General features: G+C 56.9%; 1 protein-coding gene across 1 annotated transcript in view; it reads right to left on the reverse strand.

The window, feature by feature from the left end:
* Positions 1-2,559: 2,559 nt before the first annotated feature.
* The window catches only part of LOC113932380 (Grid2 interacting protein), a 41,667-nt gene continuing 18,469 nt past the window's right edge, over positions 2,560-25,757 (reverse strand). The window contains exons 4-23 of the mRNA XM_027611400.2: positions 22,065-22,313; positions 21,749-21,834; positions 19,272-19,341; positions 18,308-18,402; positions 17,813-17,996; positions 14,756-14,910; positions 13,734-13,883; positions 13,370-13,467; positions 13,073-13,190; positions 11,958-12,313; positions 11,148-11,564; positions 10,534-10,621; positions 9,648-9,725; positions 8,936-9,132; positions 8,443-8,598; positions 8,219-8,305; positions 7,206-7,335; positions 7,001-7,119; positions 6,135-6,299; positions 2,560-5,894 (exon numbers count right to left, since the gene is read on the reverse strand). Of these exons, the coding sequence (XP_027467201.1) occupies positions 5,823-5,894; positions 6,135-6,299; positions 7,001-7,119; positions 7,206-7,335; positions 8,219-8,305; positions 8,443-8,598; positions 8,936-9,132; positions 9,648-9,725; positions 10,534-10,621; positions 11,148-11,564; positions 11,958-12,313; positions 13,073-13,190; positions 13,370-13,467; positions 13,734-13,883; positions 14,756-14,910; positions 17,813-17,996; positions 18,308-18,402; positions 19,272-19,341; positions 21,749-21,834; positions 22,065-22,313 (3,070 nt within the window). The 3' untranslated portion in view covers positions 2,560-5,822. The remainder of the gene's footprint in view (positions 5,895-6,134; positions 6,300-7,000; positions 7,120-7,205; positions 7,336-8,218; positions 8,306-8,442; positions 8,599-8,935; positions 9,133-9,647; positions 9,726-10,533; positions 10,622-11,147; positions 11,565-11,957; positions 12,314-13,072; positions 13,191-13,369; positions 13,468-13,733; positions 13,884-14,755; positions 14,911-17,812; positions 17,997-18,307; positions 18,403-19,271; positions 19,342-21,748; positions 21,835-22,064; positions 22,314-25,757) is intronic.

Raw genomic sequence — 25,757 nt, forward strand, 5'->3', positions numbered from 1 at the left:
CTCTGCAGACTGGTATAGGCTCCTCTAGCTCACCTGGAAAGTTTACATCTCTTCTGTTCCAGAGAGCAGCTGTAAAGAGCCTGAAATCTCTAGATATTTATTTCAGATCTTCTTGGGATGGGTTCTAATTGGCTCAGCTTAGGCCAGGAGTCCACTCAAAGTCCAATACATTGGCCAAGTGGGCAAAGACATACTGTGGAAAATGGCCGCCAAGGGCCCATTGGGTTTATTGGGAGGAGGGGCATTGGGTGGGGTCTGCACAGACAACCAAGCGAGCAGCCCACCACACTCCATGGGTCAAGGGCAGGCTCTCTGGCTCCTGTAAAAACATTCCAGGCATCTTCTGGCCTCAGAAGTCAAGCCAGAAAGAATGGTCATCTTCAGCCCAGTCTAAAGCTTGCTCTAATTCATTTCAGGCCCCAAGATTCACCTTTTCAAGGATGACTGATGGTACGATTTATATTTCCAACAGGAGAAAACCCATCTCCCGCAAAAGTGATCAAATGGAAGTTAGCATTAGGGCACCCCCCCATCCAAGTGTCCACAGTACTCAGTTCTGAGTGGCTGTGCAGCAGACATGGACAAGCCAGACCAAGTGGGTTACCCCGGCCAGCTCCTTCTCCTCCTCTCCTTATCCGGGCTTCAAAAAACTCTTTTCAGCCAAGGTCGTCTTGTTACATCCAATTTTGTATTTTTCTTTTTCACTTATTATATCATAAGCATTCTCCCATGACTTAACACCTCTTCCACATTTTAATTGCTGTTTCATTCCAACATATGACTGTTGTGTATACTTTCACAAATCCTTTGTTTTTGGACATCCTTGTTCCTTCAGATCGACTCCACATACGAACGGACAACTGGGTGCCTCGATGTCTATTTGCATTCCTGACTGTTTCTGTGGGGTGAATTTCCTAGGTACGGATATCACCACCCATTTCACCAGACTGGGGGATATGATGACACCATGGGGGTTTTTAACTGCTCAAATCACAATGCTTCTAAGATTGCTCTGGCTCGAACTGGTGGGAGTTCTGATCTTTCCCTTGGGTTCTCCCTCCTCAAAGAGCTTCTGGGGGATTCTTTAGGGATGGGGCCATGTGCCACATGTTGTGGTGGCCGCCTGAACCTTGGCCCGGTTCCGCCATTTCTGCCCACCCTGTTTGTATCCCTGAACCAATCCCTTCCTTCTGCCAATGCAACTAAGGCCCGCCCCCCGGGGTGTCCACCCAGCACCCAGTGGGGGAGACAGGACCCAGCTCACTTCTTGCTACTGGGGGGTCCCCAGCTCCACCCCAGTGGGCTCTCCCCTTCTGCATCCTACAGTCCTTCCTGCCCATGGATGCACAACAAGCCAGGCATCCATTTCCTTCTGTGGAAACCCCCACACTGTCCCTACATTGTCTAAGAACACACAATCACTGTGTTTATTCAATGCTGGTGACGTTAAGAATCCAGTCAAACTCTCTTTAGAGAAAACACTTTCCTTTTCCTTTAAAGACACTGTCAAGGTAAAGAGGTAGCTAATTTGCACAACTAAACAGATCCTTGACCTCTTGGTCTGTGGAACCAGCATTTGATTTCCTCGTAGCTCACGGTACCCCCCCCCCCCGCCCCCCCGCAGAATACTGTGCAGGTCTCGCCTTCCTGTGAAAGAAGGGCCCACCGGGTGAATTTCTTCAAACAAAGGGCATCTTCAAAACAAGGTAATCAGCATCTTTTCATCCAGAAACTGGAACTGCCAACTAGCCTCAAACACAGTTCCCTTGTTAAAACTGAAAAACGAATCAAGTCCTTTGTTATGAGGTACCCCCACTATACCCCAGGGCAGTGTGAATGTGCCAACTGGTGCGGATGCTCTATTTCAGGGGTTGTGCACTCACAGCTGGGCTCTATCTGGCTCACATGTTTTCTTTGGCTCATAATTGATACTCTTCCTTACAGTTTTGCACTGGCTGCCAACATTTCACCAGGACATTGTAAATAAAAAATCCGGATTTCTAGCTTCCTTTGAGAAAGCCTGAAGATCCGGCATCACATGGCATGCCTCCCCACAAGGACGTCCACGGGCTGGTTCCCCCTGCAGACAGGGCATCTGCTCCCGGGCACCCCATGCTCTCTCCTGTCCCTCCAAGTCAACTACCCTCCGTCCCTTGGCTTGTGTTGCTTTCTTGCACCTGCCCACTTCTTGTGTTTGCCTTGCTTGCTCGGCCTCTGTGGACTTTTCCTTTGCACCCCTTGTCTTAGAGCTTCAGATACACGCAGCCAAACCATCTTACAGGAGGAAGGCCGCCATTTTCCTGAGCAGTTTGGGAGCCCTGTATCTGGTTGTGATTGCGGTTTGATTTAATGGGCAATGATTGAGTGCTCGCTGCGTGCAAAGGCTAGAAGCAGCCGGGCCAGTGGGAAATCAAGCTGATGACAGGGTTATTGGTGCACCTCGACACCTGGTAGCCCGAGTCTGGGTGTGTGAGAATTTGCCAAGGGAGGGCAAGCAGTGCCCGGTGCTGCTTCAATAAAGGTCAGTTAAGATAAGAACAACAAGCATGCCCCGTGGCTTCCTGTCAGGGAGATAGCAGGTCGAGATTAGAAATACATACGTGTACATTTGTAAAATTGTGTTGAGCAAAACAAAGAAGACATTTCCGCACAGAGGATGGGCTTTCATGTAGACAGGGGGGCTGAGTTTTTGATGCAGAAAGTCACAAACCTTCCTGAGTTTCACTTTTTATTTGTAAAAATGAGAGGACAAAAACCCATCTTAGAGGGTTACTGTGAACATGAAATGAGCCGAAATACGTAAAATGTTGGGCACACTACCTAGTAAACATGTGTGATTAGGAAAGGCGGCATGTAATTAGGCTATGTTATTTGGGTAGTATTATTGAGAAATAAGTAAATTCCTGGGGCATAAATGTTTCCATTCACAGCTTGTCACTTGGTGAGGAGTTGCTGGGGGGACATGGTGCACATATGGGCTCACATATAGGGCTTTGTACCGACTCGGGTATAGAATCACCATGATGTAGAACCCTAGAAAACCAAACTCAGAGAGGCTGACCCACAAGATATTTGTACTCGGTATGGTGCCTGGCACATAGTAGGCAGTCAAAAATGTTGGCCAATGCAATTATGAAGAGCGCTCATTGAGGATGTGAAAAGACTGAACATCCATAACCATCTGTGGATGGGTGTTCTTAGCCAATGCTCTTAGTGTTGCAAGCGACAGAAACCCATTCAAACCAGCCTAACCCAAAAAACTAAAATAAATTTTAAAAGTTTACAAATGGAGGCGAAATGTATTGGCTCAGAGACCAACAAGTCCAGAAGTCTGCCTCAGGCATGGTTGGATCCAGAACAAAGAGATGTATGGAGTGGTCTTCTCTCCTCTTCTTCCCTGTATTGGCTTTATACCCAGGCAAGTGTCCTCCACACAGTGGTCCTCGCAGCCCCATCCAGGGTTCCACCCTCTATACATCCAATGATTTATCCAGAAGAGAGGGAGCCTCCCTTTCCAAACAGTGCAAACTTGGGTCTTAACTGGACTCTGAGCCACCCAGCCAGAGTCACGAGACCATCCTTGTCCAATCAGCACTGCTCAGGGCCTGTGAGTGGGGGAGGGATAATTTCTCAAATGAAAGTCAGGGTGCTTTCCCCAGCAGACGGGAGACTAATCAGCCTAGGCAGGTGCAGAGCGTTGCTGTCCCCTGCATGGAGTAGAGTCAGGAGACTAGGTAATGGGTGACTAGTTAAGAAAGAGGGAGAAGCATGCCACCTGGAGGAACTGCAGAGATGGCTAACCAGAACTGAGCTGGCAGGACCGAGACCACTGAGGATTTAGAGGCTGGGATCTGTCCCGGGATGTCTGGCCAAGCGGGCAGGTGGTAGAGTGATGCGAAAATGGCCCTGATTCTCCTGAATCCACACCCCCTGCCATGTGACTTGGCATCGTCTTTCATCAAGAGTGGAGCCTATTAGCCCTCCCCTAGAATCTGGGCTGGCCTTGTCACTTGGCAGGAGACTGTGGTGGAACGGTGGTGTGCCAGGTCTGAGGTCTGAGCTTAGACCTCAAGGGGTTTTCTGTGACTTTGGTTCTCTTGGACCCTTGCCTCCACCATGGGAACCATCCTGGCTATTTGGCTGGGGGTGGGAGGCCCCATGGAGCTGTCCCAGCTGTCTCAGCCAAGGCCCCAGACGTGGGAGAGAGACCTGTATGACTAGTAAAGCTGCTTAGGGAGGGTGGGGAGGGACAGAAGGAGAGGGAGAGAAAGAATCTTAAGCAGGCTCCACACCCAGCACGGAGCCTGACACGGGATTCAACATCACGGCCCTGAGATCATGACCTGAGCTGAAACCAAGAGTCAGACGTTTCACCCGCTGAGCCCCCTCCCCCCGGCGCCCCAGGTTTACAGGGTGGCTGTGAGCTCCCCACTCACAAGGAAAGAACATACATGGTCTCAAAGAGCAGTCTGTGGGAGACTGCCAAGAACTGAATGGGTCCCAAATACTGTCCAAGAGCAACATTAGACATTTGAATGTAGGGAGAGAAAAAGAATCCAAGAGACGAGTTTAAAGCCCGTTTCAGACTTCTCTGGAAGAAAGTTGAGGAAAGAGGCAACAGGAATCTACCTGATGCCCAAAACCACCAAAGGGAGCATGGGAAGGATGGAGGAAATTAACCCATCCTCCCCACCCACAGCACCCCTGCTCCCTGTCTCCCCTACCCGCCGACCTCCCCAGGGCCTCCAGATACACGTGTGAAACAGCCTCTGGGATCCCAACCATGTCCCACTGTGCCATCCAGTCCAACACCTGCTCTGCTCATGTGACCCATTCCAGGGAACATCACCACGACCCAGCCAGGCAACCAGCCTGAGTCCTGCTCACCCAGCACCTGAACATCTTCCCATTCTCCCTGCCCCTACCTTGCCCATGCCATCCCACTCTCAGGCTCCCCAAACTGGACTTAAATTTGTCTGCTGGATAAAAACCCTCAGTTCTCCAGCCTGACGTAGCGTGTCTTCCCAATCCAGTCCTCCCCTGTATCCCTGCCTGGCACCTGTCCTGCCGGCCCTGCTTCTGGGCTGCAGCCAGCCGCAGGTTTTTCCAGCTTCCAAGACCCAGGTTGGGTGCACAGGCCCCCAGGTCCCTGCACCTAGGGCTGTCCTTTCTCCCCCTTTCTTCCAAGCAGCCCCAGGAGGCCGGGGCTGGGTGGGAGACCTCAAGGCCTATTGTGCCCACTGGCATGGCATGTTCCAGGGCTTCTGTCACCCTCTCCAGGCTCCAGGATGCGTGTTCTGCAAGGGCGTCCCTCCAGCCCACTGCAAGCAGGCTCCAAAAGGAGATTCGGATGTCCTTGCTTGGGGCAGGGTGTGCTCTGGCCAAGCTCGGAGGGGCAGACAGCAGACGCCGCCCCAGGGTAGGGGCCGACCCACAGTCCCCTCGCGGGTCACAGCCCCGCCACCCCTCCCTGGGACCAGACCAGAGTCCTGAGGGTGTGCACAGCCAGCACCTGCTGCAAGGCCCAGAGTGAGGCGGGGCAAAGCCAGGCCTCCCGGTGTGAGCACGCCAGCGGGCAGCCAAGGTTCACATTCCCCGGCGAGTTGGCGCCTCCTCTCTGCCCCATACCCCCGGTGGGTGCCACAGCCAGGGCCAAGGCCCACAGAGGGGAACCCAGCGGACCCTGCACTTTCCCGGTGCCCAGAGCCTGATGGCTGAGGTAGCTGGAGACACGGGGAGGCCGGGCCCCATCTCCCACACCCAGGCCGCTTTGGGCTGCTCCAGGCCACTGGAACGGGCCTCAGGCAGGACAGCTCCGCAGGTCACCAGGCCAGGGGTGAAACCATCCCTGAGCTGCGTGGGCCATCCCCAGCCTCCAGGTCACTGAGTGCTCGCTGGGGAGGAAGGGGGCACATGGGAGGGGCTGGTCAGTGGTCCCAGGAGCCCCTGACCCCTGCCCTGACTCATCTCCGCCCTCCACCCCCCAGAGAGCCAGGGAAGAGATCTGTTGGCCCCGTGGGGGTCACATCACACTTGCTGGAGCCCATTTCCTGATCTGGGCTTCATGGAGGCCCCCGCATTTGACCTCTGGAGGGACTTCTAAGAGACCCCTTATGCCTCCCATCATGGCTCACCTCGAACTTGCTCATGAACTCTGCAAAGATGCCAAAGAAGGCCTCGGAGGTGGTGGCTTTGGAGTCCTCGCCAAAAAAGGCCAGCGCCCTGCCCAGCTCCTCCATGGCCTCGCGCTGCAGCCCATCCAGGGCCCGCAGCACCGGCTGGGCCGTCTCTAGGAAGGACTGATCGGCCTCCGTTAAGGAAACTGCCAGGCACCCTCAGGTTCCCTAGCTGCCTGGCTCCCGCCTGCCCTGTGCCCTGTGCTTGGCCGGGAACCAGGCTGTGTCCAGGGGCTCCAGTGCCTTGGCACGCTGCCCTCTCAGTTGCTCCTGGAGCCTGCCGCATCCAGCGCAGCCCCAAGGCCATCTACTTGCCTTCTCTGTAGGGCAGCCCTCTCCCCATTCTGGGCTTTTCTCAGATGCCATGACCCCCTCCTCCAACACCCACTTACAGTGGCCCCCTGGCACTCTCTTGGCTTTGATCTCTTTCTTTTTTTCCCCTGTAGCCTTCGTCCCTAACTGTGCTCAGTGGCAACGTGCCCGTCTCCTGACTGCCTTTGGCTGGCCAAGGCCTGACAGGTCACACCCTTTATCTTGTGACCTAAACCTGGGCTCTCCTGCCCACAAGGACAGATGGGGCAAGGCAGCGGCTTTTGGACAGTCAAAAAAGCTCCTCTTCAGTTACACAGACCTGCTGTTAAGCGCTTGGCTTCTAAATCACCAGGATGGATCCTCTGCCGGGGCCCCCAGACCCACCCACAGCAGCCTCTGCCCAGAATCTCTGCCAGAACACGGGGTCTGCGGTGGCCGCTGGAGCAACAGCTAGTTCTACTCGGCTACCCCAGGGTCCACCCTGGTGCTGGGACAGGCTGCTCCCTGGATACCGTCATGACCACAGCAAACTTGTCCTCACTGGAGGGGGACATGCTCTGGCAAGCAGCCTGTATCTCACTGATGGTGCCATGGAGGTCAGCCAGGTCACTGGTCAGGGCCCGTTGGTTCACTGCAGGGCAGGGAACAGAGCCGCATGAGCACTGACCTCCCAGCCCAGGACAGCTTCCACGCCCACCGCCCATCCACTCAGCCTACCTTTGGCAGCCAGGGGCACAGTGGGCAGGTCCTGAGCAAAGCCCAGGAGTTCTGGAAAGTGTTGGCTCAGTGATTTGGCAAGGATGTGCAGGAATGTGGACTTCCCATCCACAGTCTTGGTGGAGTTGAGCTGCAAGTGATGCCCAACATACATCCTCCTCAAGGACCCCATCAGATTCCTGATCACATGGGTCTGGGTACTCTTGGCCCCACTTCTCCTGGACTGTGGCAGCAATTCCTGGCCCTTGACACTCACCAACTCCAAAGCTGCTAGTATTCCTCACTGTGAAGCTCTGCTGGGATGCCCAAAGGCCTCCCCAAAGCGTTCGGAGGGTCCCTGGCCCAGATCTTTGAGACACCACCCCCTGCTCCCACCCAGGAACCAGGCCCATAGCCACCAGCTAGAGGAGGCCACCAGGTGTCCTGTCCTTGGGAGCATGCCCTTGTCAGCAGATATAGTCCAAGATTTCCTGACCTCGGGGGGAGCACCACTCACATATCTTTGCTCTTGTGGTTTTCGGGAACCATCTGTGCCCCATCTGTGCCTCAGACATCCTAAAACATTCGTATCTACAAATGGAATTTTTCTTCCTCTCTTTTAAAACAACGAAAGGTACCCTGGGAAAAGGTCTCAGAAAGAGTGGGAAGGCTGGATATTTGTGCTGTCCTTTTTCAGATCCTAGAGTTTTTTTGGGGTAGGACAACTTGGCAGTGGTGGTGGTATTAAGGGCACAGAACCTACCAGGTGGGATTCCCTCCTTCTTCCTAGAGTCTTCTCTCCCTGCCCCCCCCCCTTTTTCCAGATCCTGAGGCTTGGCTTGGAAAAGCCCCCACCCCAACCTTTACAGCAGTTACATCCTGGCCTTTGGGCAGCCAGGTTTTCTTCCTGGGGGAGGGGCCCTCTGTGGTCATGATATTCTCTCCTCTCCTCTGCCACAACTTGGGTTGGGCCTGGCCTTCCCAGCCTTGATGGTAGAGCAAGCTCATCGATTACTGCCAACTGGTCCCCTCACCTCTGTCAGGAAGTTGATCTTGAAGCCAGTGGTCTTGTTGGTTCTGGGCTGTCCATCGTTGAGATAGTTGCCCATGGCCAACACAAACTGTGGAAAGGAAGATGGACTTCCTGCCCAGGTCCTCACCCCACCCCCCCGAACCACTCTCAGGATGGGTCTCCAAACTGGAAGCCCCAGAGGGCAGACAGGCAGGTGGGGTGACCAGAGAGGGGGTGCACCCTGACCTCCAGGATCTTGGCGAGTTTCCGGCTGTTCTTGAGCTCGAGGGAGGCCTGGCGCAAGCACTCCAGGCTGCCCCGGATCTCCTCTGTCTTCTCTTGTAGGGTGGCTTGGAAGTGGAGGCTGCGCAAGCGGGTTTTGTATTCGGGAACCGATAGCATCTGTCACCAAGGCAAGGCCAGGATTCACCCGCCCCACCAGGAGACCCACAGCCCCACCGCAGCCTGGGGTGGGGCTCAGCTGGCTGCCGGACATTCCCTCAAGAAAAATAAGCACAACCCCAACATAAGCACAAAAAATATGCTCAATTCCCTCTACCTTGGGCCCCAGGTGGGAACTGGCCGTTAAAGGTGTAACACTGGGACTCAGAGGCGCGACGCAGTGGCGGTAGGGGAGCGGGACCCACGCAGCCCCGGTCACAACGAGAGCCCTGACGGAGGCGGCCGAGGCCGCTGGGCAGCACCCCCTGACCCCCGGCGGCCGTCACGGCCGCAGCACCTGCAGGACGAACTGGTCCGGCTCGCTGAGGCGGCCGGGCGCCTCGCGGAAGGCCTGGTAGCGCTGCTCCTCGTCGGCGTCGGGCGCGAAGAGCAGCAGCTGCGCCAGGTGCGCGGGCTCCAGGCGCCGGGGCTCCATGCTCATGAGCACCTGCCGCAGCTCCGCGGGGCTCAGCTTTAGGTGAGCCAGCAGGATGGCTGCGGGCGGGGCCGCGAGGGTGAGCCGGGGGCGGGGCCAGGCGGACGGTGGGCGGGGCCCAGAAGTCCCCCGGGGCGACTGGGTGGAGCCTGGGAGGGGCAAGGAACCTGGGCGGGGCAGGAGCCGGCCCAGAGGTGGAGAGGGTCCTTCCCACCTCCGAATAAAGGCGAGGACAAGGTTCTCGAAGAGACACACCTCGATAGGGTGGGGCCTGTGGGGGCGGAGCCGGAAACGGGGGAGGAGACCGCGAGAGGGAGAGTAAGCGACGGCTGGAGGCGTGGCCAAGACCCGGGAGCCCCTCACACGTGGGGGCGGGGCCAACGAGGGACGGGGCCGGTGAGGGTGGAGGCTGCACCTGGGTGGGATCTAGAACCCGAGAAGCCGCCTTCACCCAGCCGGTGTCGGGCCCCCAAGACCTAATGTGTCATCCACACAAGTGGATCCAAAGCTCTGCGGCCCAGAGAGGGGGCCGCCTCCTGTCCCCCACAACCCCTGGGACTCCCCAACCCCTCACAGGTGTTGTAGGCCTTCTTGTGAGACAGGATCTCCACCACCTCTTTCTTCCTGAAGGGCTCAGGCCCAGGCACCGGCTCTAGAAGGGAAAATGGTTTAATGAGAGGAGGCTAGGCTGGTTGCAGGGCCCAAGAGGGGGGTGGCCACACCTAACAGCCCAGACAACCCCTGACATGGCCTTCACTGAATCAGCTCCAGGTGTCCCCAGTCCCCTCCTTAGTCTCCCACTCAGGGACTCTCCGGCCCGTGTAACATACTCAGCATGCATGGTGGGTGCCTCTCCCCCACCCTCTCTCCCCTGGGTCCTTGGGGTTGAGCTGCCCAAGGAAGGTGAACCAACCACCTCTCCACCTTGCAGATGCTTCTTGGATGGACAAGGCCTTTCTCTTCCCTCCTGCAACCACCTTCCACACACAGTATCCCTGGCTGCCTGGAGCCCCACCTAACGACTACAGGGAGATACCCAGAGGAGGGTGGGGACGACAGAGAGATTGGAAGGGACATCTAGTTGGCTATATATGGATGCCTCCTCCCTTATTCTGGCTGTGTGACTTTGAGCAAATTATCTAGCCTCTCTGTGCCTCTTCACCAGGAAGTTAGGGTAATCACAGTCCCTACCTCGTAGAATTGTCACAGGATTAGTTTAGAAACAGGGGTGTTTGGCGTTTGGTGAGCATGCAATAAACACCAGCTACTATGATTATCTCCACTTTCAGATGGGAAATCTGAAGCTCTGAGAGGTTAAATAACTCAGGGACACAGGAAGTAAATGGCAGTCAGTGCAGACCTCTGGGACTCTAAGCCCTGGGATGCCACAGAAGGCAGCAGGTGGGCTTCCATAGACAGGCCTGGTATGAGGGTTCCCCCAGGGCCGTAAGGCCACTCACTGGCAGGTTTCTGGGTGCCAAAGTGGAGCTCCAAATCGAGATATTTCACCATGTCGCTCAACTTGTCATAGTCAGAATCTTCCCCGAGCTGCAATGGGGTGAGGGGGGGAGGTTCAGGGGGATGAGGAACACTGGCAGCTGGACTGCCATCCTCCCCCCACCCCCCATCCTCTAAGCCGCCTGGGGAACTACCGAGGGAGAGCCCTCATCAGGCCCTGGGAGAAACCTGAGGACCATAAGAGACTGCAGGAGAAGCTAAATCATCCGAGTGATGAGGCGATGAGCCACCTCCTTGTGAGGTCAATAATGCACACACACCTGGAACGCTCCATGCAAGGAGGCAGCAAGTTGCACTGGAGCAGGGGGATCAAGGGACTGCAAAGGGGCTGCAGCCAACCAAGGGGGCTTAAGGAGGTGGCCGAGAGGCCTGGCCCTGTCTTGAGGGGTCCTTTGTAGGGGGTGAGTTCATCGGAGCTGCCCTGGGCTTCTGATGCTGGGGGAACGGAAGCTGGGAAATGCCAGGGTCTAGAAACTGGACAGGGTCTTGTCTTCAGTGCTGCTGCCCAGGCCAGCCTCCTCTGGTACAGGGCACCCCCAGACCCCCGGTCACCTACCTGACCCCAGATGGTGCCTTCCGAGTTCTCCACCTGCTCCCACCGCAGGCGCTTGACACTCATGTGGCTGGTCTCACTTCGGCGGTGGCCCAGGCCCCGGGACAGCATGGGGGGTGCACAGGGCACCGGTGGGGGCAGGGGTGGCGGGGGCGGTGGAGGGACTGGGTGGCTGAGTTGGGTAAGGGGCTTGGCCAGCACCTGAGCAGGGCCCCGGGGACCATCAGGGGTGCGGGAGCTGGGCTTGGGGTCATGGAAGGGCAGAGGTGGTGGAGGCGGGGGGCTGAGCGGGGGTGGGGGGATGTGGTCCGAGATGGAGGAGTAGGTCAGGGAGCTGCCTTCCTCACTGCTGCTGATGCACTCACTAGCGCTGCTCCGTTCATTGGTCACAAAGCTTCCCTGGTCATCGTGGAAGCTCATCTGCCCGGGGCAGAGCAAGGTGAGGGAGGGTGGGCTAGCTTGGGGCAGGGGGTGGGCTAGCTGGGGACAAAGACAGGCTAGTCTGGTGGGATAGCCTGAGGCTGTGGGTAGGATAGCCTGACAAGTAGTCAGGGAGAAGGAATGGGGTAACCTGAGACAAGGAATATGGGGGGGCCTTGAGTGACGGGTGTTATAGCTGAGTCAAAGGGTGGGATAGCTCAGCCAGGGAGAGGGGTGCCTGGGACAGATTCTAGGATGGACTGGGGCAGGGAGAGGAGTAGCCTGGGGCAGATCCAAGGGCAGCAGGCCTCTTGCAGGAGCCCTGTTCCCCTTCCAGACCCCCCATGTCACACCTGGGCCCCTGGCCCTCCACATCTGCTGGCATGTGCTCACCTCCTCATAATCATTCTCAGGGCTCAGGAAATCATCCACGACAGTGACCCGGGGGCCCAGCTGCTCACTCAGCACATCCAGGAAGCGGTCAGTATCCCGGCTTCGCACGGGGCGGGAGAAAGTGAAGAGCTTCCTGCGGCTGGGTGGGCGGGCAGGGTCCGGGCTGGGGGGGCTGTCGGAGCGGATGGGCCCAGGTTCTGGCTGTGGGGAGGGCGCCCTGCTGCTGTCCAGGCTGGCGTAGGGGTGGGACTCAGAGCTGCTGGGGGAGGCCAGGCCCCCTGAACACAGTGGGTAGTAGCAGGGGGAGGGCAGGAGCCGCTCGCTGGGCCACGAGACGCTGGACAGGGTCCTGGGCCCTGGGGTGGGGGATCAAGTGTGAGGACCCTTCTTCAGTCAGTACCTGGGTTCCAGGTGCAGGCTGGAGGGGAGGGGCCTGGGGCAGGTTGGTTTTGTATCCCTGCGCACCTTCCTTTCCCTCTCTGGACACAGCACAAGACAACCCTAGATGACCCTTCCTCCCCAGGCCCATGAGGGAAATCAAAGGTCAGAGTAGGTGAGGCAGAACACTACTTAGCCCCAGGACAGGCCAGACCCCTGCTCATCTTGGAAGGGACTTCGGGGTCCTACCTGGGACCAACTCGACACAACTGAAAGGGCAGAGGAGCCTTCTCCGGGTCCCAGATCAAGAATCATGAGGCACCTCCCACACCCAACAGGCCCTTGGCTAACAAGAACAGTGCCCAGGGGTCCTGCCTTCTGAACTGCAGAGAAACCATCTTCCTAGTTGTGCCATTCACAGAGCAATGCATGCACTTAATAATTGATCCAACAGCCACAGGCTCACTTGGGGCTCCTTTGGGGGAGGACCTTTGCTTTTTCTAAATCTGCAGTAGGGGTAAGGATCAGAGGGGGGCATGGGAAGGCCTGCGACAACCCTGACCTCTATGAACCTTTGCCATGCAGGCTGCTGAGGTTCCCCACAACTCAATCAAGTGGTCACGGAGCAAAGGGGAGGCTCCAAGGATGTGCCCCAGATGGGGGCAACACCCAGACAGATAGCCCAGAGGCCAGAGGCCAGTGCTGCTCCCGGGAACCAGGGCTGGCTGAGCCCCTACCTGCTGGGCCTGCCGGGCTGGGCCCTGGTGGGGAGGCACGGGATCTGGACGTGGTCCCCACCTTCCCTTTGAAGCTGCTGTTCAGTCGGGACTCGAGCTCCGCATAGACGGCTGACATCTTCAGGGAGAGGAGGCCAGGGTGAGTCCAGCCCACCGTCACCTCCTCCAAGAGGCCCTCACATGGCCTCAGAGGCCAGGCCTGGGTGATCTGGGAGGCAGGCATCTGCCCCAGCCCCATGGGACACCTATTCCCAGGAGTCACATGAACCACCAGGAGGGTAGACAATGGGGTCTCACCATCTTAGGATTGGGGGTCTCGGGGAGGGATGTGCCGTCGCCTGCCTGGCGCTCGCCCGGGATTAGAGGAAGAGGCATCTCGGGGCAGTCGCCGGGACCTGCCACGGGAATCGGGGAGGGTGGAGTCCACCATGGGGAGATGGAGTGACTCCTCTGAGCTCTAAGGCTTGGGTTCCAGCCCAGCCTCGTGGACAGCCATCAAGAAAGAACCAGCAAGCCCCGTAGCCCCAGGAGGGCCATCACTCAGCCCTGCCCAACGTGTTCTTGGGCATTTCTCATCCCACCAACCCCATTCTGCAGGCGGGAAGACAGAGCCCTGGTGGCACCCTCACACCCTGTCCCGCCTTTCAAGCCAGAGCCTCACCGCAACTGAGGCTGGCCTCCAGGCCCTGGGACCGGAGGCTGCGGCGACACATGGACGAGGCTCTCAGGGAGCTCCGCCGCTGCAACTCGGGCACTGGCTCAGGCTCGGGCTCGGGCTCCGGCTCCAGGTCCGGCTCAGGCTCCGGCTCTGCTGTGTCACATGAACAGGAGATGGGCCCCTTGTCCTCTCAGCCAGACAAAGAGCCTCCAAACACAGGAGGGGTGAAGGCAACCACTGTCTGCACCAATCTGTGACCCCAGGCCCTGCTTGGCATGTGGCCTGAGATGGAAGATTCTGGGTCTAGGCAGACCTATGGAACATCTGCTGGCCAGCCTATACTCTGAGCCTCTTGCTAAAACCTTTGAGCTTCCCCCAGCACACTGTGGGTCCCCAGCACGAGGGATAGTGGGCAGCCGAGGGCCAGCTCACGGGAGATGTGTAGGCTGTGACGCAGCAGGTGCAGAGTGCCTAGAACAAGTGCACAGTGTTCGGCACACTTCTGATTCCTGTGGCCTAAATGGTGAAGTACATGGTTTTCTGGGCACGTGGGGCCCGCTGTAAGAGGTGTGCAGCAGTGGGAAGCTGAGGCTGCACATGGCCCGGCGGGCCCTAGTGTGCGTCTGTGTGCCTCAAGGCCCACCAGCCAGGTACGACCTGGCTGTGTCCTTGTTCTCCAGCTCTATAGATGGCAACCACGTGAATTTCTTGATCTGTGACACATTTCTTGGCGTGCAATGCACAGCCATTGAGGCCACTCCCATTTTGTGGGTGCAAAGCCTGGGATTCTGGGCAGATAGGTGGGGTGTCTAAAGTCTAAGGTAATGTGGCAGATGCTACTTAAGCATTGAGAGGGAAAGGCACATCTGTGGGGCCAAGTGTGAGACCAACCTGGGTGCGCCCGGCATGTATCTGCAGGCTACGGGGACGCATCTGTCTGTGGGAGAGGCCCAGGTCAGCTGTCATCTGAGGACAGGTGTCTGGCTCCTCACCGGGTGGGCTGGGCAGGGGGAGAGGCTGCTTACCTGTCATGGCCGTGTAGCCCAGGAAACATGCAATTTTCTCCTGGCAGAGCTCCTGCTCCTCGTAAGTCAGCAGCTGGTAGACGAACTGCCAAAGAACTTGTTTGGCAGGTGTGTCCAGCACTGGGTAGACGTCCACAATCAGGGTGTCAATGTTCCTAGGGGAGGGTGCAGGAGCAAGGGGTTCACGACTCAGGGGCTCACCGTGGGGGGGAGGGAGAGATGGACAAGGGGGCTCTTCCAGGCCACAGAACCCACCCCTGCCAAGACAGAAAAGTGGGGAAGGTAGGAAGGCAGGCCCTGGCGATGGGCTCCCCTCCCCCCGATTCAAATCCTGGCTCTGCCACTTACCAGCCAAGTGACCTTTCTCAAGTTACTTAATTCCCCTGTGCCTCAGTTTCCTCTTCTGTAAAATGTGGATAAAAATAGCATCTACCTCACAGAGTCACTATCTGATGAAAACACACAGAGTGTATTGGGTAAACTGACTCACTATAGCAGAGATTGGCAAATCATGGCCCGCAGCCCAAAATCTGGCCCACCTTCTGTTTTTGTAAAAAAATTTTTATTGGAACACAGCCATGACTGGGTGTTTACCTATTGTCTATGGCTGTTTTCGAGCTACAAGGGCAGGGTTGAATAGTTTCTATGGAGACCATATGGCCCACAAAGCCTAAAATATTTACTATCTGGCCCTTTGTAGAAGTAGTTTGCTGATCCTTGCATATATGGGAAAATAAAACTGGATCCTGGGGCACCTGGGTGGCTCAGGTGTTAAGCGTCTGCCTTCGGCTCAGGTCATGATTCCGGGGTCCTGGGATTGAGCCCCGCATGAGGCTCCCTGCTCAGCGGGAAGCCTCCTTCTCCCTCTCCCACTCCCCCTGCTTGTGTTCCCTCTCTTGCTGTGTCTCTCTCTGTCAAACAAATAAATAAAATCTTTAAAAATAAATAAATAAATAAAACTGGATCCTCACATAACACCACACACATAAGGATGAACTCTAGGTGGATAAAAAACAAAGTATGAAAGATACAATGGTAAAATTAATAGAAGACAGTGTAGGAGAATATTTTTTTGGCCTAGGGGTAGGGAAGGAGTTCTTAAAATTTCAAAAGCCAAAGCCATAAGGCCCCCATTTGTATTGAATTTGATTTTACAAAAGCAGGCATATCTGTTCAAAGAAGCCCAACTTGGACACAATGATATTACATATAACAGAAGTAATAACAAGTAACAAATGGAAGAAGATGTAACAATGTCTAAAATCAAGGAGGACTCAGTATCTAAAATATACAAGGAACTCCTGCAAATCAACAAGAACAAAAAGCCCAATGAAATGAAAATGGGCAAAGGGTCTAAACAAGTAATCTAGAGGTAAAGAAACAGAAAAGACTGACAAGGATATTCAAAGATGTTTAAAATAGTCATTTCAAAACCCCAAATAAAATAAGAAGATGTCACTTTATGCCTAAAAGACTAGCATGAGTAGAGAGCTGGATGGTGCCCAGTGTTGGTGAGGACGTGGGGATGGGGGGCCCAGGTACACTGCAGGTGAGAGACAGCAGTGCTCTGGGAAGCAATTTTGGATGACCTAGTCAAATTAAATAAACAAATTCCTTAATATCCAACAATGCTGCACTTAGATATAAATTCCAAATGAATTGTACACAGCGCCATGGGGAAATGTGCACAATGATGTTCATCACTGCTATCAAGATGGAAGAGAGTGGTGACAAGCCTGTGTCTGTCACTGGCAGGTAAATAGATCAGACCTGGACCCTTGATCCACCCACAGGAATTTGGCTGTAGTTGTAAACAATGTATTACATGTACACGGAACAACATGGACAGATCTAAACACATAGGGTTTGGTGGAAAAAAGGTCACAGAATGTGCACAGGATAGCCACAATTCTAATGTAGACCAAAAATACATCCCATGGGAGGCACCTGGCTGGCCTTTGACTCTTGATCTCAGGGTCATGAGTTCGAGCCCCACATTGGGTGTGGACATTACTTAAATAAATGAAACTTAAAAACAAACAAACACATCCTACAAAACAGCAATGCCCATGCTTCAAGAATACGTCAGACCAAAGGAGGCCTGTTAAACTCATCGGACTGGTGGCCTTGGGAAGGGGAGGGACACAGAAGAGAGAGTGGAGCTAAAAGGGAAGGAAAGGTGGAAACAAGCCAAGTGTCCATCACGGATGAATGGACAGACAACAATGTGGTCTGTCCATGCAATGGAATGTTATTTGGCCATGAAAAAGGGAAGAAGTAGATGCTCTAACTTGGATGAACACTGAAAACATGATGTTGAGTGAAAGAAGCCAGACATCAAAGCCCGCATACTATAGGATCCTATTCACATGAAAGCCAAGAATAGGGAAAGCCACAGAGACACTAAAGTAGATTCGTGGTCATTGGCGGGGGGGGGAGATGTACAGGGGAGGGAGGGGCAGAAGAGGAGGGGGTGATAGTGAAGAGCTGCAGGGTTTCTTTTTGAGTGAAAATGTTCAAAAACTGAGTGTGGTGATGGGTGCACAGATTTGTCAATTAAAATCCAGTGCACCGTACGTAGTGAATTATACCTCAATAAAGCTGTTTAAACAAAAAAGGAAAAGGGCATGAACAGGCAAGGGGTTTGCACGGACCATGACAATGACCCTATGCACCGAAGAGTATGACAGACACAGCCTGCTGCTACTCAGGTACAAAAAGGAAAACACCAAACCAACCCCAACAGGCTCAGCAGCCGGTGGCTAATGCCCACAGGCTAGTGGTCCTGTGACTTTCCCACAAACAGCTTTGCGGAGGTCACTGCTTCACCTGACAGGGGCTGGGTCACGTGGCTAGGAGGTTTCAGAGTCAGGTTTTGTGGTGGGGCACCTTGACTGCCCACCACCCGGGGGCCCCTGGTACCAGCGGCTGCTTTCTTTGAGTCTCTCCCAGGAGCAGGGCGCTCAGGAGGCACAGGCAGGGAGACCCGGATGGTGAGTCTGGGCAGGATTTGGGGCCCACCCAGGGCAGCTCCCACCACGGCTCTGGCCCAGCCACCTGTGCTGGAAGAAGCTCTCAAGGGCCCGGCAGACCCCATAGCGCTCGGGAGGCGTGAGTAGGTGCTCCAGCTGCTGGCTGAAAGTCCTCCCCTGCACCCGGATGCTGGAGGGCAGGATCTCTGCCACCCACTGCAGGGAGGTGAGCGCCGAGGACGGGTTGGGGGAATCCAAGGAATCGGAATCTGTTAGGGCCACAGGCAGGAGAGGCGCAGGTGACCCAGCATCCCCGGGCCAGATGCCATTTCTCTGGCAGCTGGGGTGAGTGCCGGGCATTGGGAGGCACACCTACTGCCCGCTGCTGGGGACAGGGATGGGGAGACAGCCCCAGGCAGGGCCCTGAGGCTGCCCCACTGGAATCTACAGCACCACCTGGGGAGGGCAGCTGCAGGTTTGGGGGAAAAGCAGAGTCCTCTGCAGACTCGTAAGTCCCACACGTGGAGGCCCTGGCAGGGTCTCTGTGGGCCACAAAGCCAAGTGGCCGTGGGTGTCTCACCGCTGGCAAATGGGACGAGCCCCTCCTCCACCACCAGTGTGGGCATCGCGCCACTACCTTGAAGCATGGATACCACCTTGTCATGGGAGCAGTTCCTGCCAAGAAGAGATGGCCCGGGAGGGCCTGACCAGGATGAGCGATGTCCACGGCCACCCATCAGATCTCCCCGTCCTCCCTGTAGAGACTGCTCAGCAGGGCACAGCTGGGCCAGGACCGGAAGTCAGGGCGGGCCCTGCCTCTCCTGCTCATTTATCTCCTCTGCAGGAGAAACTCCAGGCCCAGGACAAGCTGGACACTTCTGGGTGCCGAGGGGTTGTGCCCATGTCATCCCTAGGCAGGGCTCCCCCTCAAGGGCAAGACACTCATGGTCTGTTTAATTCTGTGTTGCCTGGGAGCCTGGTTGGCTCAGCCGGTAGAGCATGTGACTCTTGATCTTGGGGTTGTAAGTTCAAGCCCCACATTGGGTGTAGAGATTACTTAAAAATAAAATCTTTAAAAACAAAAACGGGGGCACCTGGGTGGCTCAGGTCATGATCCCAGGGTCCTGGGATCGAGTCCTGCATTGAGCTCCCTGCTCAGCAGGAAGCCTGTTTCTCCCTCTCCCACTCCCCCTGCTTGTGTTCCCTCTCTCGCTGTCTCTCTCCCTCTGTCAAGTAAATAAAATCCTTTTTAAAAAAGAGTCCTTTAAAAAAACAAAATAAAAAATAAAAACAAAAACGAAACAGCAACAACAAAAAACTCTCTGTGTCCCTTGCATGGACCTGGGGTATTTTCTAGTTGGAAGGCTAAACTGACATCCTGTCTAGTCTGAGGGTACAGATTCAAGAGATCCCACAGGAAGAGGGGCAGACCCTGGGGACAAACTGGTCATAGGAGATCAGGACCATGGCCTAGGTGTCCCAAGAGCCAGGAGTCTCGGAGGTTGGTTTGTCACCAAGCTTTGATGTCCCCAGTAGCCTCTGACCTCATGTCCAGTCCATTGAGGAAGAGGATGCGGTCGCCTGACTTGAGGGACGCATTGTCAGCTGGGCTCCCTAGAAGCAAGAAGAGAGCATGTGCTGGTCAGCTGGGCAGGGCTGCACTCTGTGAACCCACTTTACAGGTGCCAAATGGGATGAGTGGCCAAGGAGAGCCAAATTCAGGCCAGCAGATCCCACACTAGACCCAGCACCCCTCTGCTCTCAGCTGCTCTGAGCAGGGAGTGAGCCCCTGGGTGGGGGTGGGAGGGTTTGGGGCTCAGTGTGGACTGCTGGTCAGCCCTGAGCTGTTGGAGAAGGGGGGGAAATAAAGAAGGTCTTGGGAGCCATTTTTCTGTAGAATCTGTGCACCTGCTGAGAAGCCTGCTCCATACTGTTCTCTGCCCCACCCATAACGGTTCACATCCTATATTCCTCTGTGCCTTTGTCATCAGGAGAAAATGCACCTGCCTACAGGGAGGCAGCTTCCTCCCCCAGGCTGGGAAACATGGTGTATTAATCATGCTTGTCTGTTTCTGTACTTCCTGAGGCTTTGGCATCTTGGGGCCGTTGCTGACCCTGGAAACACTGCCCTTTGGTGGCTAGCCAAGCCCTACATGGTAAATAACTGGCTCCGAAGTGTGCTTGTGTGGCCGTGCGGGGTGTGGCCACGCCCCCTCCTCTTGGGGACTGTGAGTTACAAACTCTTTTTCCAATGGCCATCATTTCCTGATCTGTTGGCCTCACCATGCCTCAATACTAGTAAAACCTGCGTTTTAAACACAAAGGAGCAGCTGATTCTCTGCCCTGGTGGCACTGAAGGTCAGACCTAATCCAGTACCTAACCCCTAGGGATGGGGCTGGTAGTTTGCTCCTGTGGATGCTCCTGTGGATTTCTGCCTCTTTTATCAGCTGTTCCTCTAAATTTGATTCAGAAACAAGTGGGGGAAGTGACAAATGCCTAAAGAAAATGTACTCGCAGATTGTGAGGCATTCTCTCATGAGGCTGTGGGTACTGTCAGGGGAGGAAGAGAGATGCTCAGGGAAGACCTGCTGGGGAAGGGGAGTCCTTCCCCCCTACCCCCAGACTGAAGAGGCGGGGAAGGGAGAGGTGATGGTGGTGATGAATCCAATCTGGCCTGTCTGGAAGCTTGGGTCAGCCTGGAGTGGAAGGGCCAGAGGGGTTGTAGCCGGGGATTCAAGATCACTGGATCAGGAGTCAGGAAATCCCAGGTTCTGGTTCTTGCTTTGCCAGAGCCTCTAAAGGCCTCAGTTTCCCCATCTGTAAAAGCTCTCAATGAAGCATCCGTTTGGCTTTCCATGACAAGGAAGCCATGGGGTTACCAGCCTGGAGGCTGGGTTGGGGACACTAGCACCCCTGGATCTTAAACACGGCCCCAGGCAAAGTATCCCTGGCTGCGCCCCACATGGGGGTGGTGGGAGCTGGTGGTGCTCGTGGTGGCACAGTTGGAAGAGACAAAGAGGAGAGATGACTCCTTTCTAGAGGACGAGCCATGGGCCTTTTCCCTACAACACTGTGTCAACAACTTAGTAATGCACAAATCCGAGGAGAACTACAACATGTCAGTCATCAGGATTCGGTCTCAAAACGATCCGATGGGTGGAACAATAATGCAAAGGCACTAAGGCACTTTCCTGGGGATCAGAAGATGTCCAACCCACAAATCCCTGCGCTGGAGGTGTGAGATGAGGGAGGGTAGAAAGGACTCAGCAATGGGGATGTGTCACCAGGAGCATCATCCACAGGTGCTGGGAGGGTATGGGTGCAGGACAGAGAGAGTGGGTGACCCGGTTGACCAGGTGGTTACCGGGAGGGAGAGTTCAGTTTAGCACCAGGAGCCATTTCTGCCCCACAGAGACCTTCCACAATGGAATGTGCTGCCACAGGAAGAAATGAGTTTCTCTCCACACTCCCCCCACCCACCCTGGAGAGGCAGGAAGGAAGAATTCCTGCACGAGGAAGGCTCTGCTTTCTTCAAGATGTCACCGTTCCAGGAGCAAAAAGAGGCAGGCTGGGTGGGGGTAGGAGGAGAGTCAGATTGGGGGTAGGGGACTGGATAGTGGGCAGAGGCCCTGAGGGCCTGATGCCTCTCTGAGTCTGGCCGGCCCAGCCAGTGCCAAGTTCACAGTGGGCACTCCACACAGGGCAGGTTGAGTGGGTGCAGTCTGGGTAGGTGTCAGGTGTGTCTTGGCTACCCCAGTGTCTGGGGCAGTGCCCTTAGCCCTCCCTGGGGACATAGGAACGGTCTGGGGATGGAGAACTTGGCTCTCTTGGCTCAAAGGTGACCCTGAACTTGAAGGGGGTTTGCCCCAACTTGGATGGGCCCTCTGGGATACTTAAGAGGACACGGGCTACATGAGGTTAGAACCTGGGGGCAGAGGCGGGGGTGGGGGGAGATGGGCTACTTAGTATGGGCCCAAGAGGGTCCTTCACCCCATCCTGGACAACCCGCCCATCCCTCACCAGGCAGGACAGACTCGATCCAGACAGGCCCGTGACCGCGCAGCGTGAAGCCGAAGCTCTTGTTGCCCTTGTAGACTCGGACTGTCCTGGGGAGAAAGAAGGGGCGGGGTGGGGCGGCTGGCAGCGTGCCCTGCCCTGGGGAGAGGGAGGCTGGGGGCCGTAGGGGATAGAGACGTCCCGTGTCCTGCTCTCCTTAATCTCTCCTGACCCCCACCCCCAGGTGTCCACGCCCCGACCCCGCGCCCTCTGCCCAGATCTTCATTCCAGCCCACTGCCTAGGAAGCGTCCGCGGCCCGTGCCCGCGCGCCCCGGGTACCTGCGCGTGCCCCCCGGGCCCGCGCGGCCGCCCAGCAGCGAGGCAGCCTTGCGCGGGGGCGGCTCGTCGGGGCGGCGCGGGGCGGCGCTGGCTCGAGTGGACACCAGGAGGCGCTCGGGCCGCTCCTCGCTGCGGCTCCGGCGCAGCCGCTGTGCGCCCTGCGCCCTCCGGGCGCGGCACAGCTTGCCCAGCAGACCCTGCGACACCACCTCGTCGAAGCGCGCCCGGTGCTTCTTGGGGATGAAGATCCTGCCGGCGAGGACCGCAGAGTCGGGGCGCGCCCCCAGACCGCGCCCCGATCGTGCCAAACCGCGGCCTAAAGGCTCCTTCTTGCGGGCGCCACCCTAGGCTCTCCCGCCCCTACACAGGGGTAACAGGGGAATCAGCAGCGGGCACTCCAGTCTCCCCCCTCGGTGTCGGGACTTGCGCCCCAACCGGCCTGGGCCACACCAGAACCACGGTGCCCGGCTCTCCACCTCGGGAAAGTCACAATGGGACCATCCCCATTGCTGTGGCCCTGGAGAACCTCAGAGCCCCCAAAGCCCGTCCGTGGACCTGTTCCCCCTCCTGCCTCCCTCTTCCCATTTCTGGCCTCTCCCCTACGCCCTCATTTCATGCCCTTGCACCTGCCCAGCCAAAGCCAGCCAGGAATCCCTGGCCACCCATCTTCTTACCTGATTCCAGGCAGCTCCGGTGGAAAAAAAATGAAGCCACAGCCTGGCCGGGATCAGACTTCCCCCAGACCCTCATCACACGCCCCGCCTTCCTGCTCGCTTCTCTGGCCAGCCCTTTCTACAGCTGCCGCCTCAGAATTTGCCAGGACTGCCACATCCAGTCCTACCTCTTACACTCTCGCCCTGCTGTTGTCCTTGCCCCGTACACTCTCTGTTTCCTCGCTACACTGGGCTCGACCTTCAACACCCAACGCGGGCCTTCCTTCAGTTCAATCCCACATGCTTCAGTAAGACCCTGCTGTCCGTGCCATTGGGTTCAAAGCTGAAGGCACTGTGGTTCCTGTTCTCAGAGGAGAAAGTGATGAGAGGCAGTGGGAAGGCTTGGGTGGACTCTGTGTGGGGTCTACACCCTGGGATGATTCCCTGGTGCCTGTGGGTGTCTCCTGCAAGGCTGGAAGCTCTCTGAGGGCTAGGTCTGTAGCTTGGCTGGGAGCCACAGTGACCGGTCAGGGTTTGACACAGGGGAGGGACTCAGTGACTCAGTGACTCAGTAATCAGGGGGCCCACCAGCAGCACAGCCATACCTCCCAGTAATGGCACAGTTAATATCCTGGTGGACTCCCCTGTCCATGGCAGAGGATCCGGGGGGCTCAGAGGAGATCTGTAACTTTCCAGGGTGACACAGCTTGGACAGAAAGCCAGCCTCTGAGCCTCGGCACAGTGGCAGGACTCTGCCGAGGGCCTCTGAAGTTCTGGTGTCTAGTGAGGCCTCCCTGGCCGCATCCCAATGTTCTCTTCCATGTTCTCTGTACCAGGAGCCAGTGCCAAGGGCATGGTGGGGAAGAGGGAGGAAGACGGGAACAATGGCTCTGCAGCCGGCTGAAATACAACCCCTCTGAGGTCATCCAGTGGCTCCCAATCGGTTTCCCTGACCTCTGTGGGTAGGATTAGTAAGACAAGGCAGGCAGAATAAGCTGCCTGGTGGGAGGGAAGAGATGTGGGTCCTCCAGGAGGAGGGTGCATCAGGGTTGCCCCTCAGTGAGCTCTGCTCCAGGTCTGAATGTTCTAGGTGACCAGGAGGCCAAAATGAAAGGCCTGCTCAACTCTTCCAGGAGCATTCTGGCCTGATGTTCATCCTTGTCCACCCACAGCGATTCCCGAAAATCTAGAGCCTCAGCCACATTCCCCAAATGGTCACTCAAGGTCTCTGGAGCCTGACACCTCCATCTGCCTGACAACCACACCCTCCCAGTCCCACCACATGCCTCATGCCCAGGCAAAGGAGGGATGACAAGCCAGAAATTGTCCACCTCACACTTTGGGCTCCAGCCCCAGGCTCCAGAAGGCCCTAGGTCCAACCTGGGCAGGGGCCAGATGACTGTCCCAGCTCCACCCTCCAGCAACAATCAGAAAAGACCTCCTGCCACGCCACCCCCCCTCCCCCTGCCCCAGTGTGGTAACCATGGTGAGTCACCAACTGCACAGGTGGGAGAAGATTGGTGGCCTTTTCTCTGCTTGGTGTCCTTGGGACTAAGCCAGAGGCCAAGGCTGCCTTGTGAGCCAGATGCCCTTCCTGGCTTGTGTTGGCCCTCCATGCAGCTCAGTCTGCCAGGCACCCCAGCCCTGGGTCTGCTCTGAAACCACTGGCCCAGAAGAGCCAGGCACAATGGGGCCTCGTGGACCACTGTGGCAGATCGCTGCTCCTCTGACCCTGACAGCATGGCTGCCCCAGGACTCCCAGGTCCCTGCTATGCCAACTGGCTTCTCTGAGACCACAGGAGGCTTCCCTGGCCACACAATGACGTTCCAGTCAGTCAGTTCTGTTCCCTCTGCCTGGTGGGGTCAGGTGTAAATCCGTGTCCAGATTCCTCCTAGGGGCTGCCCTAGGGTCCTCTCTCTCTACCACATTCCCTGCCTCGGCTCTCTGGCCAGTTCCCTCGACCTGCCCAATTGTAGGAAGGAAAGACAGCTTTTCAGTCGCAGCCCTTGGTCCCCCCTCCGATCCCCATCCCGACCCCCAGGGGCGCATGCAGGTTCCAGGCATCCAACGCGGGGAACTCGCCCCCTTGTGCCGGGTGGGTGTCCACCTCAGTGCCCCAGCCCCACCCCTTCTCAGGCCGCCCGAGGCGGGTCCGCCGCGCCTAGGGCGCACAGTTCCCGGGGGCGCGGGGCGCGGTGAGGAAACTACCGAAAGTGCCGAGAGAAGCCCTGGTCCTTCCCCATCTGGAGCCGGCGACGGCGGCGTGGCAGGTGCCGACAGGCAGGGGTGGCCGAGCCCGCGAGCACAGCGAGGGCGCCGCGACTCCACGAGCCTCTGCGGGGCGAGCGCACTCGGCCCCTCCCGAGCCCGCCCGGCCCGCGGCCCCGCGCCCGCCCCCTCCGGAGGCCCCGCCCCGCCCCGCCCCCACGGGGGACCCTACAGCTAGCTCCGGGGGAACTGGGGGCGGTTCAGAACTGTCAACGTCGCTTCCTCTCCTCTCCCTCCATCAGTCCCTCCTCAGGTGTCTCGCCTCCTACCTATCGGGCCGGGGCGCCCAGGTCCCCTGCACCGTGGCGAGTCCCGGCCCCTGGCTGCAGCGAGACTGAACCCCACGGTTCGGAAGAAGCCCCGACTTTCTTTTGTAGAGCATGGGAAGGCTTTCCGGAGGGCGTGGCCTTTGCGCTAGGTTTCAGGGAGGGGGGTCAGCGAGGGGAAGCCCCCCTCACCCACCCGGGGTGAAGCGCTAATCAAGAAGCGGTTAGTGAGGGAGGCCTTGAATGCCATTGCCACTGCCAACCGCTGAGACTGTACTCAGTGAGGAGGGGGGGAGGGTCTAAGGATTTAAGGAGAGGAGGAGGGACCCCAGAGGTTTTGGTGCGGCCAGGGGAGTGGGTGAGGCTGGGAGGGGAACAGGGAAGGGTGTGGGGTGGGACACGTGGCAAGATTCTGGAATCACAGAGGAAGGAGATCGAATGAGATCTGGTGAATGAGTGGAAATGAGGAGGGGCAGCCAGGCTGGGGCAACTTCCAAGTGGGGGT

Source organism: Zalophus californianus, chromosome 10, assembly GCF_009762305.2.
Source record: "Zalophus californianus isolate mZalCal1 chromosome 10, mZalCal1.pri.v2, whole genome shotgun sequence".
In the NCBI taxonomy this organism is placed as follows: Eukaryota; Metazoa; Chordata; class Mammalia; order Carnivora; family Otariidae; genus Zalophus; species Zalophus californianus.